We start from the raw sequence: 13,142 nt of genomic DNA, 5'->3' as shown, positions 1-13,142 counted from the left end.
CTATACACACTTAAAACACTGTGTAGTGAACAAATGAATTTCATAATAATGCACTACACGACACCTTTGTACAATGTAAACGTAGAGTGTGTGAGGAAATACGTGTGAGTGGTCAGGTGAGCGGATCTCGGAACTTTGACGTTCTTAATCCAAAAAATTGTAAAGAGAAAGGTTTGAGAAAAAATACGATGTAATCTGTAACTGGCTTTAGCCCAATTTGTAGCGGGCAGAGGGGGGGGGGTGTGTCTAAATGTTACGTTGAGGCTGTAATCTGTTTCAAAAATTACGTCGAAGGTCGTTTAAGACGCCAATTTTCATAACGTAGAAAGGTTTGTGCATAATTCATATGAACACATTCTGTATTTCAGAGATAAAATGTTTCGTGATTAATAATCCACTGATCGGAAAATATTTCGCTTTTCGCCATGTTAATTCCTTTTAGGAAGAAAATTTTCTCTATACATTTGACAACTTCTGAAGACGTCTCCTTTCAGTACCGTCCTACTGTGTGAAAAACGTTGTTTCGGTTTCTTATGGCCACGTCAGACATTACCCATTGCCTGGGGTAAATTTAATAAACGTGACGTTTCGGGAGGAACTTTTTTTCGTTCCGTATTCAAAAGGTTCCATGTCTGTTCAGTTTTCATGTTATTAATATGAGAATTTAAAATACCTAATGACAATAAATCACCCAAAGAATAGCTTGGAGCCGATTCGCCTTAACTTTACGAATATTTCATACAAGTCAGTCTGTGATTTATATAAGCAGTGTATTTTTATTTAAGATACTCAAAAGGGGTACTTAAATAAACGATGTCTTGATTTCCGGTCGAATGAGCAGCTTGTTATTGCATTCCTCATGAAATGAGGCGTAAATTAATATATTCGGACCTTGAATTTGCAGAGTATAAAAATATCCTATTTCGAAAAGATTCGATTTTGTTGCACCAATTTTATCGTTCAGAATTGCACCCGATTTAACCCTCTGAATCGAAGAGAGGGAGAGAGGCATTACTACAAAGATAAAATTATGGTGGATGTGATACTAATTTATTTGTGGGGGGAGGGGACATAAATTTTGAATTGCAGCTATGGAGGTTCCCAGGCATTGCCCACTCGTCCTTCTGGTAGAGATAGCTTTAGTAAAAGTAAGCGTAAAAGGTTATATAAAAAGTGGAATTTTGAATTTTGTTATTTGCCTTAGGAGAGCTGCGTTTAGTGAACGTTTTATGTTGATATGGTCGGGGAGGCTACTTAAACACCTAAGCTCGTCTAAATATTACGTATTTAAGAATCCAGTCCGTACCGCGAAGTAAACACAACTCTTCACCATTACGAAGATCAACTGGTTAACCTTTTGAAGTCAAAGCTCGTCTAAATATTACGTATTTAAGAATTCAGTCCGTACCGCGAAGAAAACACAACTCTTCACCATTACGAAAATCAACTGGTTAACCTTTTGAAGTCAAAGTTCGTCTAAATATTACGTATTTAAGAATCCAGTCCGTACCGCGAAGTAAACACAAGACTTCACCATTACAAAGATCAACTGGTTAACGCTGTTTAAGGAAATAATCGCTGTTTACAGTGAGAATCATACGAAATACATAAATGCAAAATGAAGAGTTACTGGTTGTTGGAGCGAGTGGGAGATACCTACGCAACACGATACGTTACATAAGTAATGCCACTTTAAATTAAATTTCTTCGCAGAAATAATCTTTAAGCTGCCTTTGTTTCATTACATTTTAAGGACGGGGAAAGAGTTTTATGTTGGTATCCCCGATCACTTAGCAGCTGTTTTAGTAATCCATAGTTCGCCAGGTTCAGATTAACGTAAACAAAACACAAAAAAAGCACTCAGCTTCTATTTTTGAATGCCCACTCATGGATGAAACAGAGCAAAGCGGCTTTATCATTCGTGGAACTGAAAAGCGTACAAATCCGTCAGAGTAGGAACTAAAAAAAGTCGAAAGGAGTATAAAATAATATTAACAACGATCAATAACTGAAATAACAGACGTGGGATTAAATTAATGTAGCTTCTTACAGTTCGCTGTACCGCTGCAGTGCAAATTAATATTTTATATAAAGGGACCGACTTAACTTGTTTCTATCCGTGAAAGGCCCACAGTTACTTGAACGCGCATATAATTTGTGTGTAGTGCGTTACGTAAAGAGTAACTCCTTTGTTTTCGTCGTCTGCTCGTTGTAAGAGGCAGTTATGGGGCCCGGGGGAGGGGGGAGTCTCGATTAAGCAATACATACGTACAGAATCCGGCTTACGGGCAGAGTTCTGTAATTGCACAGAGCGGTCTTGTTTAGCGGGTGGTCTCTATAGTTTACAGGGGAAGAATGAAATTGGTGCCCTGTTGTGACAGAATCGTAGAAGACTTCTGTCGGACACGGACCCAACTCCGGGCATCGAAGGACCTGAACCGGAGCCAGGAATTGTGACGGATGAAGTCCGTTCAGAACAGACGCGTGAAATTTCCGGAAATTTTGAATCGTGGGTTAGTTTAGTGAATTTAGTTCTCAATAAATCATACGCAGTGGGAACTTAGGCCGTGATTATTTACGCACGAATATTTATTTTTTTAAACCTTAAGTAACAAAATATCTCGCCAGTTGATTCCACACGTTGTCAGGCGCTGCGAAAAATAGTCCTTAATCGAAAAAATAATTGATCGAGATAAAAGGAGAAGGAGAGAAACAAATGAGAATAAGGAACGAACAGATGAAGGAAGGAAGAAAGAGGGAAAGAAATGTTAACTGATTGTTACGTTTTTAAATACCACAAAGAAAAGTCGATAGTTATGTTTGACGTTAGTAAGGAATTTGGTCTGAAACTAAGAACAGAAATATAATATGTGTTGTTGCCTTGTGATAGAGAGAATGCAGGCCAAAAGCAGAACATGAAAATATGTAATGGTAATAAATGTGACGGAATTCACGCATTTACCAACGACGCTTAACAAATCAGGTTTGGTTTTGAATGGATATTAAGAATAGATCGAATTATACAAATTCCTAATATTTATTATTTTCGTCTGATATAAGATTAAAATATAAGCTACTCACGTGGTACTTGATATTTTGTATATATGTTGAACTCTTTCTCCCACGGGAGGATGATTAAGGGTAGCTGAGAACGAAATTCTAAGGTTGAAAAATGTGCATGGGATAACAGGAAATTTGACGATTTTCCACGGTCAGGAAGGCCTCTATTGGACCACTTCACCAAATATTATTAAGACTCTGAGATGGGCTAGACATGCAGTACACACTTGATTAACTGGTACAACATTTCTGTAGATGAATCTGAAGGAAAATGTCACTTGCTAGACGTAGGTATAAATGGGACGATAATAATATTAAAAATGGCGTGAAATAAAATGTTATGATACTGCAGTGGCTCGAACAGGACGCAGTGGAGGTTTCTTGTAAACACGGAGAGGAAATTTTGGAAAATTTTTACCAGCTTATTTTTAACTCATTAATTTCTGAAATTTAGACTAAATTTGTCGTCGAAACAGTTGCTTTTGAATACGGCGTGGGTGTTGCAACCGCTGTAAGCTACTTGTACACCAGAAAGGTTTCGAATGATGAAGAAGGAAAGAAAGAAAAGAAAAGAAAAATATTTTCTTATGTCATTCTGTGTCTTTCAGGCTTTCTTCTGCTCTGTGGAGTTTTCTCTTTGTAACAAACGAAGCAACAGAGTCTTACAAAAGAGACGTTCTGTAGTTTCAAAGAGCAGAGCTCTGATAATTAAGTTAGCTTTGATTGCCATGACAGCAGGAGACGCGACCAAGGACAAAGGCGAACGGCGAGCTCAGGGTTCTCGGAACTGGGAAGGAATTGCCGCTCCGTCCTCCACGTGTCCGGAAGTTCTTTGTCTTAAACTTTAAGTCCCTTAAGTTTAGAATAAAATATTTTAAATTAACGCTGTGTCTGATGTATGCTACAGGCAATGTATAGAATGTCTAAAGTCAGTAGGCAAAGTATGAAATATATCGAAATGTTAATATTGTTTGGTTGCGTTAATTAAAATTGATCAAAGTCGATTGGGTGAGCTGTCAAGATGGAGGTTGTGCGAGATAGTCGCGAAAACCGAACATAACAAACGTTTTGAGAATTAAAAACGATTGTTTTATATTAAGTTTTTGCAAATATAAAAGATGAAATAAGAAACCTTCTTTGTTATATACTTTGCCTAAAGAATCTGAGGCATTTTATAAAATGCCTAGATCTTTTAGGCAATGTATGAAACTAACAATTTATTTTATACTTTGCCTAGATATTCTATAGAATACCCAGATGTCTGAATTTCATACTTTGCCAACTGACTTTAGGCATTCTATACATCGCCGGATTTCATAGTTTGCCAGTAACATATTTACCCTTAAAGAAATACTTGACGGGAAGCACAGATTTTGCCATGAATCTTTCTTTGATTTGTGTTGTCCATTACTTCACAGTGTTACTTATACCGCTTTATAATTTCTCAAACACCTTAAATGACCAAGAGAATGAAAGAATTAATTAGGCAGTGGATTTCAGCATTGAATTAAAAAATACGAAGAGCTAGATAACTGGATATGAGTCACGCAATTAAAAATAACTTTAGAACATTGACGAAACACTTTTGAGAGTGTAAATTTACGTTTTAAGGTCTCACGAAATATTTTAAAGCCAAAGTGTTCGCGACTGTTACGTAACAGCCTAGTGAGTGACGAGTTATATCGGCTGAAGAGGGCAGATGGTCACTCATGTCGTTTAGTGAAAAGTCTTTGAGTGTTTGGTGGTTCTGTGTCGTCCTGACATTGCGTACCAACAACATCGAGAACAAATAAACCCTACTGCCTCCATCTGCGCTTGCCTTGACCTGTCTCTGTAACCTTCCGTGGCTTACCGACTGCCGTGTGATCCCTGAAGCACACGCGTGGTGTGGAAACACAACTCATCAAAGCGAGAAAGGGAATTCCTGGAATCGAAACTCGACCTCTTGACTGCATGAATGAAGCACAGAGGAGTCAGTCCAGAAGAGGATCTTGGATGATGCTGTGAGGTTCAGTGATACACTTAGCGCGATTGCCATGGTGGTTACCCCCATCCCCACACCACAGAGACAGCCCCATCCCCTAGGGTGGTATCATGAGCTCAAGATTATTCAGCTCACACCCGCAGTCCGCTGAATTTCCCAGGGTTTACCTCCCACACGCCCTCTTCCTCTCAGACCTCGGAGCCCCATTCTGGGGGTCTCCAGTATCAGTGCAGGGCCGTAATGGCAACAGATATCGACCCTCGATATCATACTCCATATCGATTTCACTTAAATGATTGTCGATTTATTGTGCAGTAGATTCTCCTCGATCGCCGATTAGCGCATCAGTTTTTTTTATTATTTATGTTATCTTTATCCTCATAAAAAACATAAATACAGAATAAAGAGTTCCTTATTGTTCAATCACGTGGTATTTATTATTACCTTTGGCATTTAAAGGTTTAATTACTGTAATGGAATATTTATCGTTTAATATAATATCAATAAAATGGACAGCTGAGGTTGGAAAAATTTCCCACGAGATGCTTAATAAATAGAAGAAACTTTTTGGTAAAAATAATTTTTTTCTGCTGTTTATATATACGAAATATCTGAAGAAGTAATTTGAAAATTTTTGGGGCCACGAGTCTGATGAATGTGGACGAACTTGATTTCTCTTTTATAATTAACAGGTAAATGAAGCAGAACGAATCCGCTTGTAACATGAACGAAACTTAATGAATTTTAAATCTACGAACAAAATATTCTTTCCAAAAAATTTTGTTGCCTGAAATTCTGAAGAGACTTCATTCTCTGTCACGCCTTTAGACTGGAAAAGTAAAAACGTGGTTGGGGGGTGGGGGGGTTTCATTTCAGATGGATGAAGGCAAGGGACGCAGCCGTGTTCAAAGAATAATACAAGCAAAGCAAATAAGGAACAAAAGTATCTCTCCTCCTTTATGAAGCGATGGGATGGGTGGATTATTTGGAGTGGGCTGTGGCATCTATCAATGTTGTAGCCCACCGGATGGAAAATGCACGGGGACTAGTTGACGTAACGAAACGATGAAAAATAAGGATTGTTGAGGAAAATATTACTAGTCTTGTTGTTATTTTCTATTGGGAATAAGACAGACAGACAGACAGACAGACAGAGAGCCAGACAAAAACCTTTCCATCACATGCGGTCCGCACAATATTCTACGGTTTCAAGGGGGATATAATTTCATCTCGGAGTGACGTTAATACGGGGTACACACACAAACAACACGCCCCTCGTTGGTGCCGACAGAGTTTCATGTCTTATTCCACAGCGTGCGGGGTCCCTTCTGCAATTTTGTAGCATTCACAGATCTACAAATAAATTTATTGCTATTATACAGGGTGTTCCTAAATGATATGTACACAGCAGCAACTTTCGTTGTCGCTTTGTCAGTCGGTTTGCTAACGGCGGCCCTTTTGAACAGCGACACTGCATTCGCTAATTCACTGAATTAAAATGCTCACGTAAGTAATGATTTAGTTTATTAAAATGTCTTTATTGCATTTATTGAATGTATGTATACATATTTTCGGGACATTCTGTAGTGGCGTAATTGAAGGTACTATCACGACATTTGCTTGAAGGGACTGAGGAAAACCTCAGTCAGGATAACCGGTCTCGGGGCCGATGCAGCGTGAAAGTCTATCACGATCTGTACAGTCTGCTTAGAACGAATAATCGACTCTTAGTTTGTCTGTCAATAAAGAATCTACTCAATGTAACTAGTGTGTTTGTTTGTTAGTTAGATTGGTTCTTAGCTCCGAACGGAACACCCAGACTTGTTCACTGCCCCTTTTCGGCTGTAAGCTGGTGTTTGTCCTGTAGTTTCATTGGTGTCCGCCTCTCGTACGTGTTGGCAGGGGACGTAGTTTATGTTCTTATGCGCTTTCCTACCGTCTTTATCTTCATTACGTCCTAAATTTACGGCAACATTATTTCTTCCTTTATTCAACGTCTCTTTATCTTACTTCCAGTCCATATTTCTGTCATCGAAATCTCTTCACACTGCGTTTGTGTTTATGTGTTTCGTGTGATTCTCAGTGTAAACAGCGATTATATCCTTAAACAGCGTTAACCAGTTGATCTTTGTAATGGTGAAGAGTTGTGTTTTCTTCGCGGTACGGACTGGATTCTTAAATACGTAATATTTAGACGAGCTTTGACTTCAAAAGGTTAACTAGTCGATCTTCGTAATGGTGAAGAGTTGTGTTTACTTCGCGGTACGGACTGAATTCTTAAATACGTAATATTTGGACGAGTTTTGACTTCAAAAGGTTAACCAGTTGATCTTTTTAATGGTGAAGAGTTGTGTTTTCTTCGCGGTACGGACTGAATTCTTAAATACGTAATATTTAGACGAGTTTTGACTTCAAAAGGTTAAACAGCTGATCTTTGTAATGGTGAAGTGTGGTGTTTTCTTCGCGGTACGGACTGAATTCTTAAATACGTAATATTTAGACGAGCTTTGACTTCAAAGGGCTTGATAGAATTAAATTGAACTTCTATTCTGTGTTAGCTTAATAAATGCCGGATACTCGATATTATACGGACATGATATTCTTTTAATAGAGTGAGGACATTTGGTAGCTGTGCCCCGTCACGGTCTTTACACTATTCGTGATCACTGCGTCAATTCCCGCATTCCCTAGTCTTAGCGGCACAGCTGCCAAATATTTACATTGTAATTCATAATGCTGATGATTCAACTTCCTATAATTTGTGAGATGGCCTTTGCACTCCACCATTTTACATGTTCGTATTTATTACAGATTTTTCTCTTCCCATTTGTTAACACAACTTAGTAATTAAGTATAGTAAATTGCAAGTAATGGGAATATTTTTAGTATCAGAAATAAGAAGGAACACCTGCCCTTTGCTAACATTCAGTGTTCTGACGTTTCATCCCAGTCTCAACATAAATCACGTGATCGCTTTGCAGTACTGTGCTTTTCCTAGTAACTTAGACACTGCAGAGAATATTCATGACGTAACGTAGTGGGTCAACGGAGAGAGTTTAATAACGAGCATTAATCATGTAGTCTGACTTCGTGATACGATCTGACATGAGGGGATAATAAACTTTGTTTTCGTTACGAATACGAATAGTCCGGGCAAACTGATTACACAACATAAGAGAGTAGGATGTATTGTAAGGAGAGAGAATTTACGAAGCTCGTGAAATTATCCAGGAGGATAATTTAATAATAATGTAGCGTATCAAATTTTAAAGACGCTTATAAAAAATTGAATGTACAGCACATTCCGGTATCCACTGACGTCCATTCTGAACACGGCAATGAACTTTCTGGTTCCTTCAAAGGCGGAAATATCTTCCTACCCTAGGCATTATTAACCTCTCAAGAAGTTCTTTGCTTCATATGCTATGGGCTCTGTCCCTGCTCGCTTCGCTCTCAAACCCCGCCGGGGAAGGGTCTCCCAACTATTCTTGTCTAATTTTCAAACCTCCCCTCAACTTCTATTCCCCTGATGTCTTCACTTTCTCCCCCTTCGTAGCATTTATCACGCGTTAGGGGTTTAAGGGTGAGAATTTAGAGAAATAAACAGTAATTAAGAACAGACTGTGTTCTTTAAGTTTTGGATGTTTGCACACACACTTGACATATTACACCTGTTAATCTCTGTAACATCGGACGCCTTTTTTTGAATATCCAATACCTTGCTGCCTACGTCGAGATGCTCGCTGGCTTTCCATCTGAGCTTCACTCACTAAGACACACGTCCAGAATTTAATTTATGTTTGCTACACGCCGTAATTAAAACCTCAAGATTATATTTTCACTAACTTCACTGACATTTGCTCTGTGTCACGTGTCCTGTACGATCTTCATTAATGTGTACTCACTCCTACCACGTTCTTTCTTAACACAATTGCTTTTTTTGGGGAGGGGGGGTCACGCTTTATCGTAAGCGATGTACCCTTCATGGGCCCGTTCATCTCCGTCGCATCTTTCATCGCATTGCAATTACGATACTTTAATTTAAGTATCCCAAGGAAATAATCAAACCCGAGGGCGTCCATCGGGAACCGAGCGAATCCGAGGACTTACACTAGAAAAATTGTTAGCTCCATCTCGGGTCTGCCCCCCCCTCCCCCCTCTAAGACATTAACCACCCTCGCTGAACGTGGCCAGCACAAGCGACGAAACCACTCAGGAGTTCCAGAAAAGCTGATTTTATATTAATGCGTCTTAGTGCTTTGAAAATTTATTTAATTTGGGTTTTTTTGGGGTTGTGGTCTTTGTTTCGGTAATCGCCGAAACAAACAATATTTGTCTTGGAGCCGTTCTCTTATCGTGGTTAGTTTCCAAAATACAATAAACGCCCTCGCCAGGAGTCGAACGTAGGCCGCTTTTCCTGTGTTTCCTTCCTGATCTGAAGGAATGCGCTTGCCAAATTTCGTGTAAATCGGTGTTAGAAGAAAGTTAACAGAATAAATACTTTGTGCCGACAAAAACTTACTTCAATAAACACTTCGATTTATTCAGTCAGTTTCTGGAAAGACGTTAACAGCATTGCTCGAGAAATTTATATAAGTAAAATATATTAAATACGCCATTTTGCATGTGAAATGTGTGCTATAACTTTTTGGTGGGCGGGGGGGAAGATCTCACGAGGGTGATCCGCCCTGTTAGCCAAAGTTTGCTTTTTCTTGGTATATAACTTCACATGGATAAGACACCTCCAAGTAACTTGAGGAAATTTTTTTAAAAATTTATTTAATTTAAATAAAATTTTAAACACACGTATATGAGGCAGAATAATGAAACCAAATATTAAGCCTCTTAATAAGATCTTGATAAAGAATAAGCCTAACTCCATTGTCACCGGAAGTTTATTCTTTGTCTAAATGTTGTTTTCTGTGCGTTATTTTATTGTAACACTGTAGTTCTTTTGAGATGAATTCCATACATCTTCATACTTTTGATGCATCGTAACGCTTCCTGAATCTTCATTTGTTACTACGTTGTGTAGTTTCCTTACTCGCCGCTGTCTTCTTAATGAGTACTTGACAGATGGCGCCCGCATCGTTTTTTGTGACATAAACTGCGGTAAGGAAGGAAGATGACAAGGGATAAGTTGGATGGTGAGACCATTTCTTAAGAAACATCTTATCTAATTCCGGTGCTTTTCAGAGATGTTTACATCTCCTTTTGCTCTATTTTCACCTCGCTTCTTTATCAGCACGTTTCGTGGTACTTAGTGGCTTTACCACGAACTCGATTCGTTCTTCCATTAATGCGTCGTGGTTTCTGTAATATTGTCTTTGGAAAGGCTTGTAAAATTCATTTCGGTGACTAAGCGTAAACAGCCTGGCATTAATTCAGCCACAGATCTTCAGATCCACGAGGACTGCAAGTGTCATTGAAGAGGAATTTGAAATATAAGACTATTTGTTCAAGGTCAGATCTGGGGTTGATATTTCCAGCTGCTGCTGAAAAGTGTTACTACGAAATTATCTGGACCTGGATGATACTTACTCGGTCGAAGGCGTATTTAGGTCTTAAACCAAAAGCCGTTTCTGTTACGTCGCTAAGATTGTGACCAATGAGCGGAGACAGGTTCTTACTTGCCGGCAGACGTAAAACTGGGAATTTGTCCAAAAGCGTCTTCTTGGCGATCGGTGAAGGAAATGAAGTTACGAAATGACGTACAGAGTCGCTGACCTGTCAGGTTTTTGTGGATTCGGTAATGAACTCTCATCCAAAAGAGATGATATTTTCTTGAGTAGCTCAGCATAAAATCAGCTCCTCAAGACGTATTCCACTTCATGGAGTTAGTTATTTCTTCTTTGTGTTTGTGTTATTTTAACAGTTGATGTCGTAGTCTTAAACATAACTTATTTTATATCCAAACTAACCCCCTGGTAGCAGAACCCCCAGGTCCAACACCAGAGCCCGCCACCGGCTACGATCCTGAGCCAGCTCTATCCATTTGCCGTCCTCACAGCCCACCTCCCTAAGATCCATCTTGATATTATCCTACCATCTCCTTCTTGGTCTGCACAGTGATCGTTTTCCAGAAGTATTCCCCACCAAAATCCTGTATGCACCCCTTGCCTCAATCTCATGTGTGCTACATGTCCAGCCCATCTGAGGCTCCTAGATTTCGCTATCCTCACTGTCCTGAGTGACCCGTAAAATTCACGCAACTCCTCGTTATGTAATATTCTAAATTTCCCACTTATTTCTACCCACCTAGGTCCAAATATCCTAATGAACACCCTGTTTTGAAACACATGTAATCTACGTTCTTTCTTCAAAGTAAGAGACCATGTTTCACAACCATACAAGACAACAGGCAAAATTATTCTTTTATATATCCTGATGTTCAGAGTTTTGGATAGTAAACGAGATGGAAACAGTTTTTGAATTCAATAAAAACAAACGTTCCCCGAATGTAATCTACTCTTAATTGCATCATTATATTACTAAAGCCTCGGTTTAGGACGGATTTTATATACAATGACATTTTTATGACGTTAATCAAAGTCCGCCAATCTTCCGAATAAAACATTTTAACCCAGTAATATACAGAATGTTCCCCAATTATGACATGTAATAATTATAATGATTATGTTCTACACATAAAATGAAGGCAGAGAGTTCTTATGTGATCGCAAGGTAAGATTTTGCAGCAACGATTTATCGACCCTAAATCGAGTTTATAATCTATTTTTGTTCTTCAGTAATTGGTAATCTCCTTATGAAGCTTTCGTGTTACTGGATCGACTCTTTGGGACCTTATATTTACATTTTTAATGGAATAATTGCATCAACTATTGAAATGCGTATAATAGGCTACGTGACAATTATGTGAACAGGGAACAGGTTTTTTTCAGTTTTAAGTAAGAATAATTGATTGTAATTATATAGACCAGGGTTGTCCAACTTTTTTCCTCGCTCGGGCCAGACGTTTTCCTGTTGGACCCAAGGGCCAAGAAATCCCAACTGTCACTATTTTTGCATTGTGGTTATGTTTAATAACACTTATTCAGAAACTACAAATTACCATCGAATATGCTGAAATATAAATTTTATTTAAATGCGCGCAAACTACTGCAGAGTTGTATTTCATTTTAAATTTGCTCGTGCGACAGCTTGTATCTGTCACAATTTTTGCCTGTAAAACTTACTCAAATTATTTGAACTCCGCTACTTTTAACAGATTGTATCTGATACAGTGGTAATTTGTTCCAGTAGAACTTACATCTTACGCTTTTAAAGTCAATGGCTTTAGTGAGAGCACTGGGCAGAATGTTCTTTTACCAATGACGGAATATCAACTTTAAAAAAAGGGTTTGTACTAACTAGTAACAAATTAACAAATCCCGCCTGAGATTATCCTCCCATCTACGTCTAGGTCTCCCCAGAGGTCTCTCCCCTCAACACCCGGTGCACACATCGGCCGTGTAGACCCACCAAATGTCTTTTTGTAGTGACCATGTTCTGTTCTTTGTTCAGCTTCAGGTAGACCGAGTCCAAAATTCCCCGTCATCGTGTTCATCCACGGCGAATCCTTCGAATGGAATTCCGGAAATCCGTACGACGGCTCGGTGTTGGCTAGCTACGGCGAGGTCGTCGTGGTGACACTCAATTTTCGCCTTGGAATTCTCGGTAAGTCAACTCATGTTTAAGCTGAGTCACGTAAATGGGATTGAATCAACGAATTTCGTCTGCGCCAGTGACACCACCAACTGGTGTTGTGGTACCGGAAGCAGGAGGTTCAGCGACCCTCATACAACACCCTCTGCCGGAGAAGATCCCAAGTCGATTACACTTACCTGTCACAAATCCAACTTATCTTCTTAAGAAAGGCACACTTTCTTTAAAATCTGAAGGAAAAGACAACTCACAAGACATAGATGTAGATGGGATGATAATATTAAAGTGAATCTTGAATTTGTTCAGGGGTTTGGATTTAATTTATGTTTCGGGGTAGGAACCGGTAAAGAGCTGTTGTAAACACGGTTATTTATGGATTATGGAGATGATCGCCTTCTGGGATGTCGCTCTGTAGACTCTCGTGGAAATTGAT

The 13,142-nt window shown here is 39.1% G+C and overlaps 1 protein-coding gene across 1 annotated transcript in view; it reads left to right on the top strand.

Annotated features, from left to right (window-relative positions):
* LOC110835177 (uncharacterized) overlaps nt 1-13,142 on the top strand; it is a 282,316-nt gene that overhangs the window by 257,221 nt on the left and 11,953 nt on the right. The window contains exon 6 of the mRNA XM_087343172.1: nt 12,569-12,721. Within this exon, the coding sequence (XP_087199298.1) occupies nt 12,569-12,721 (153 nt within the window). The remainder of the gene's footprint in view (nt 1-12,568; nt 12,722-13,142) is intronic.

The sequence above is a fragment of the Zootermopsis nevadensis genome, unplaced genomic scaffold (genome assembly GCF_977971745.1).
Source record: "Zootermopsis nevadensis isolate Lab colony 2312 unplaced genomic scaffold, Znev_1.0 Znev_ptg000005l, whole genome shotgun sequence".
Classification (NCBI taxonomy): Eukaryota; Metazoa; Arthropoda; class Insecta; order Blattodea; family Termopsidae; genus Zootermopsis; species Zootermopsis nevadensis.
This window is presented reverse-complemented; position numbering and strand designations above follow the sequence as displayed.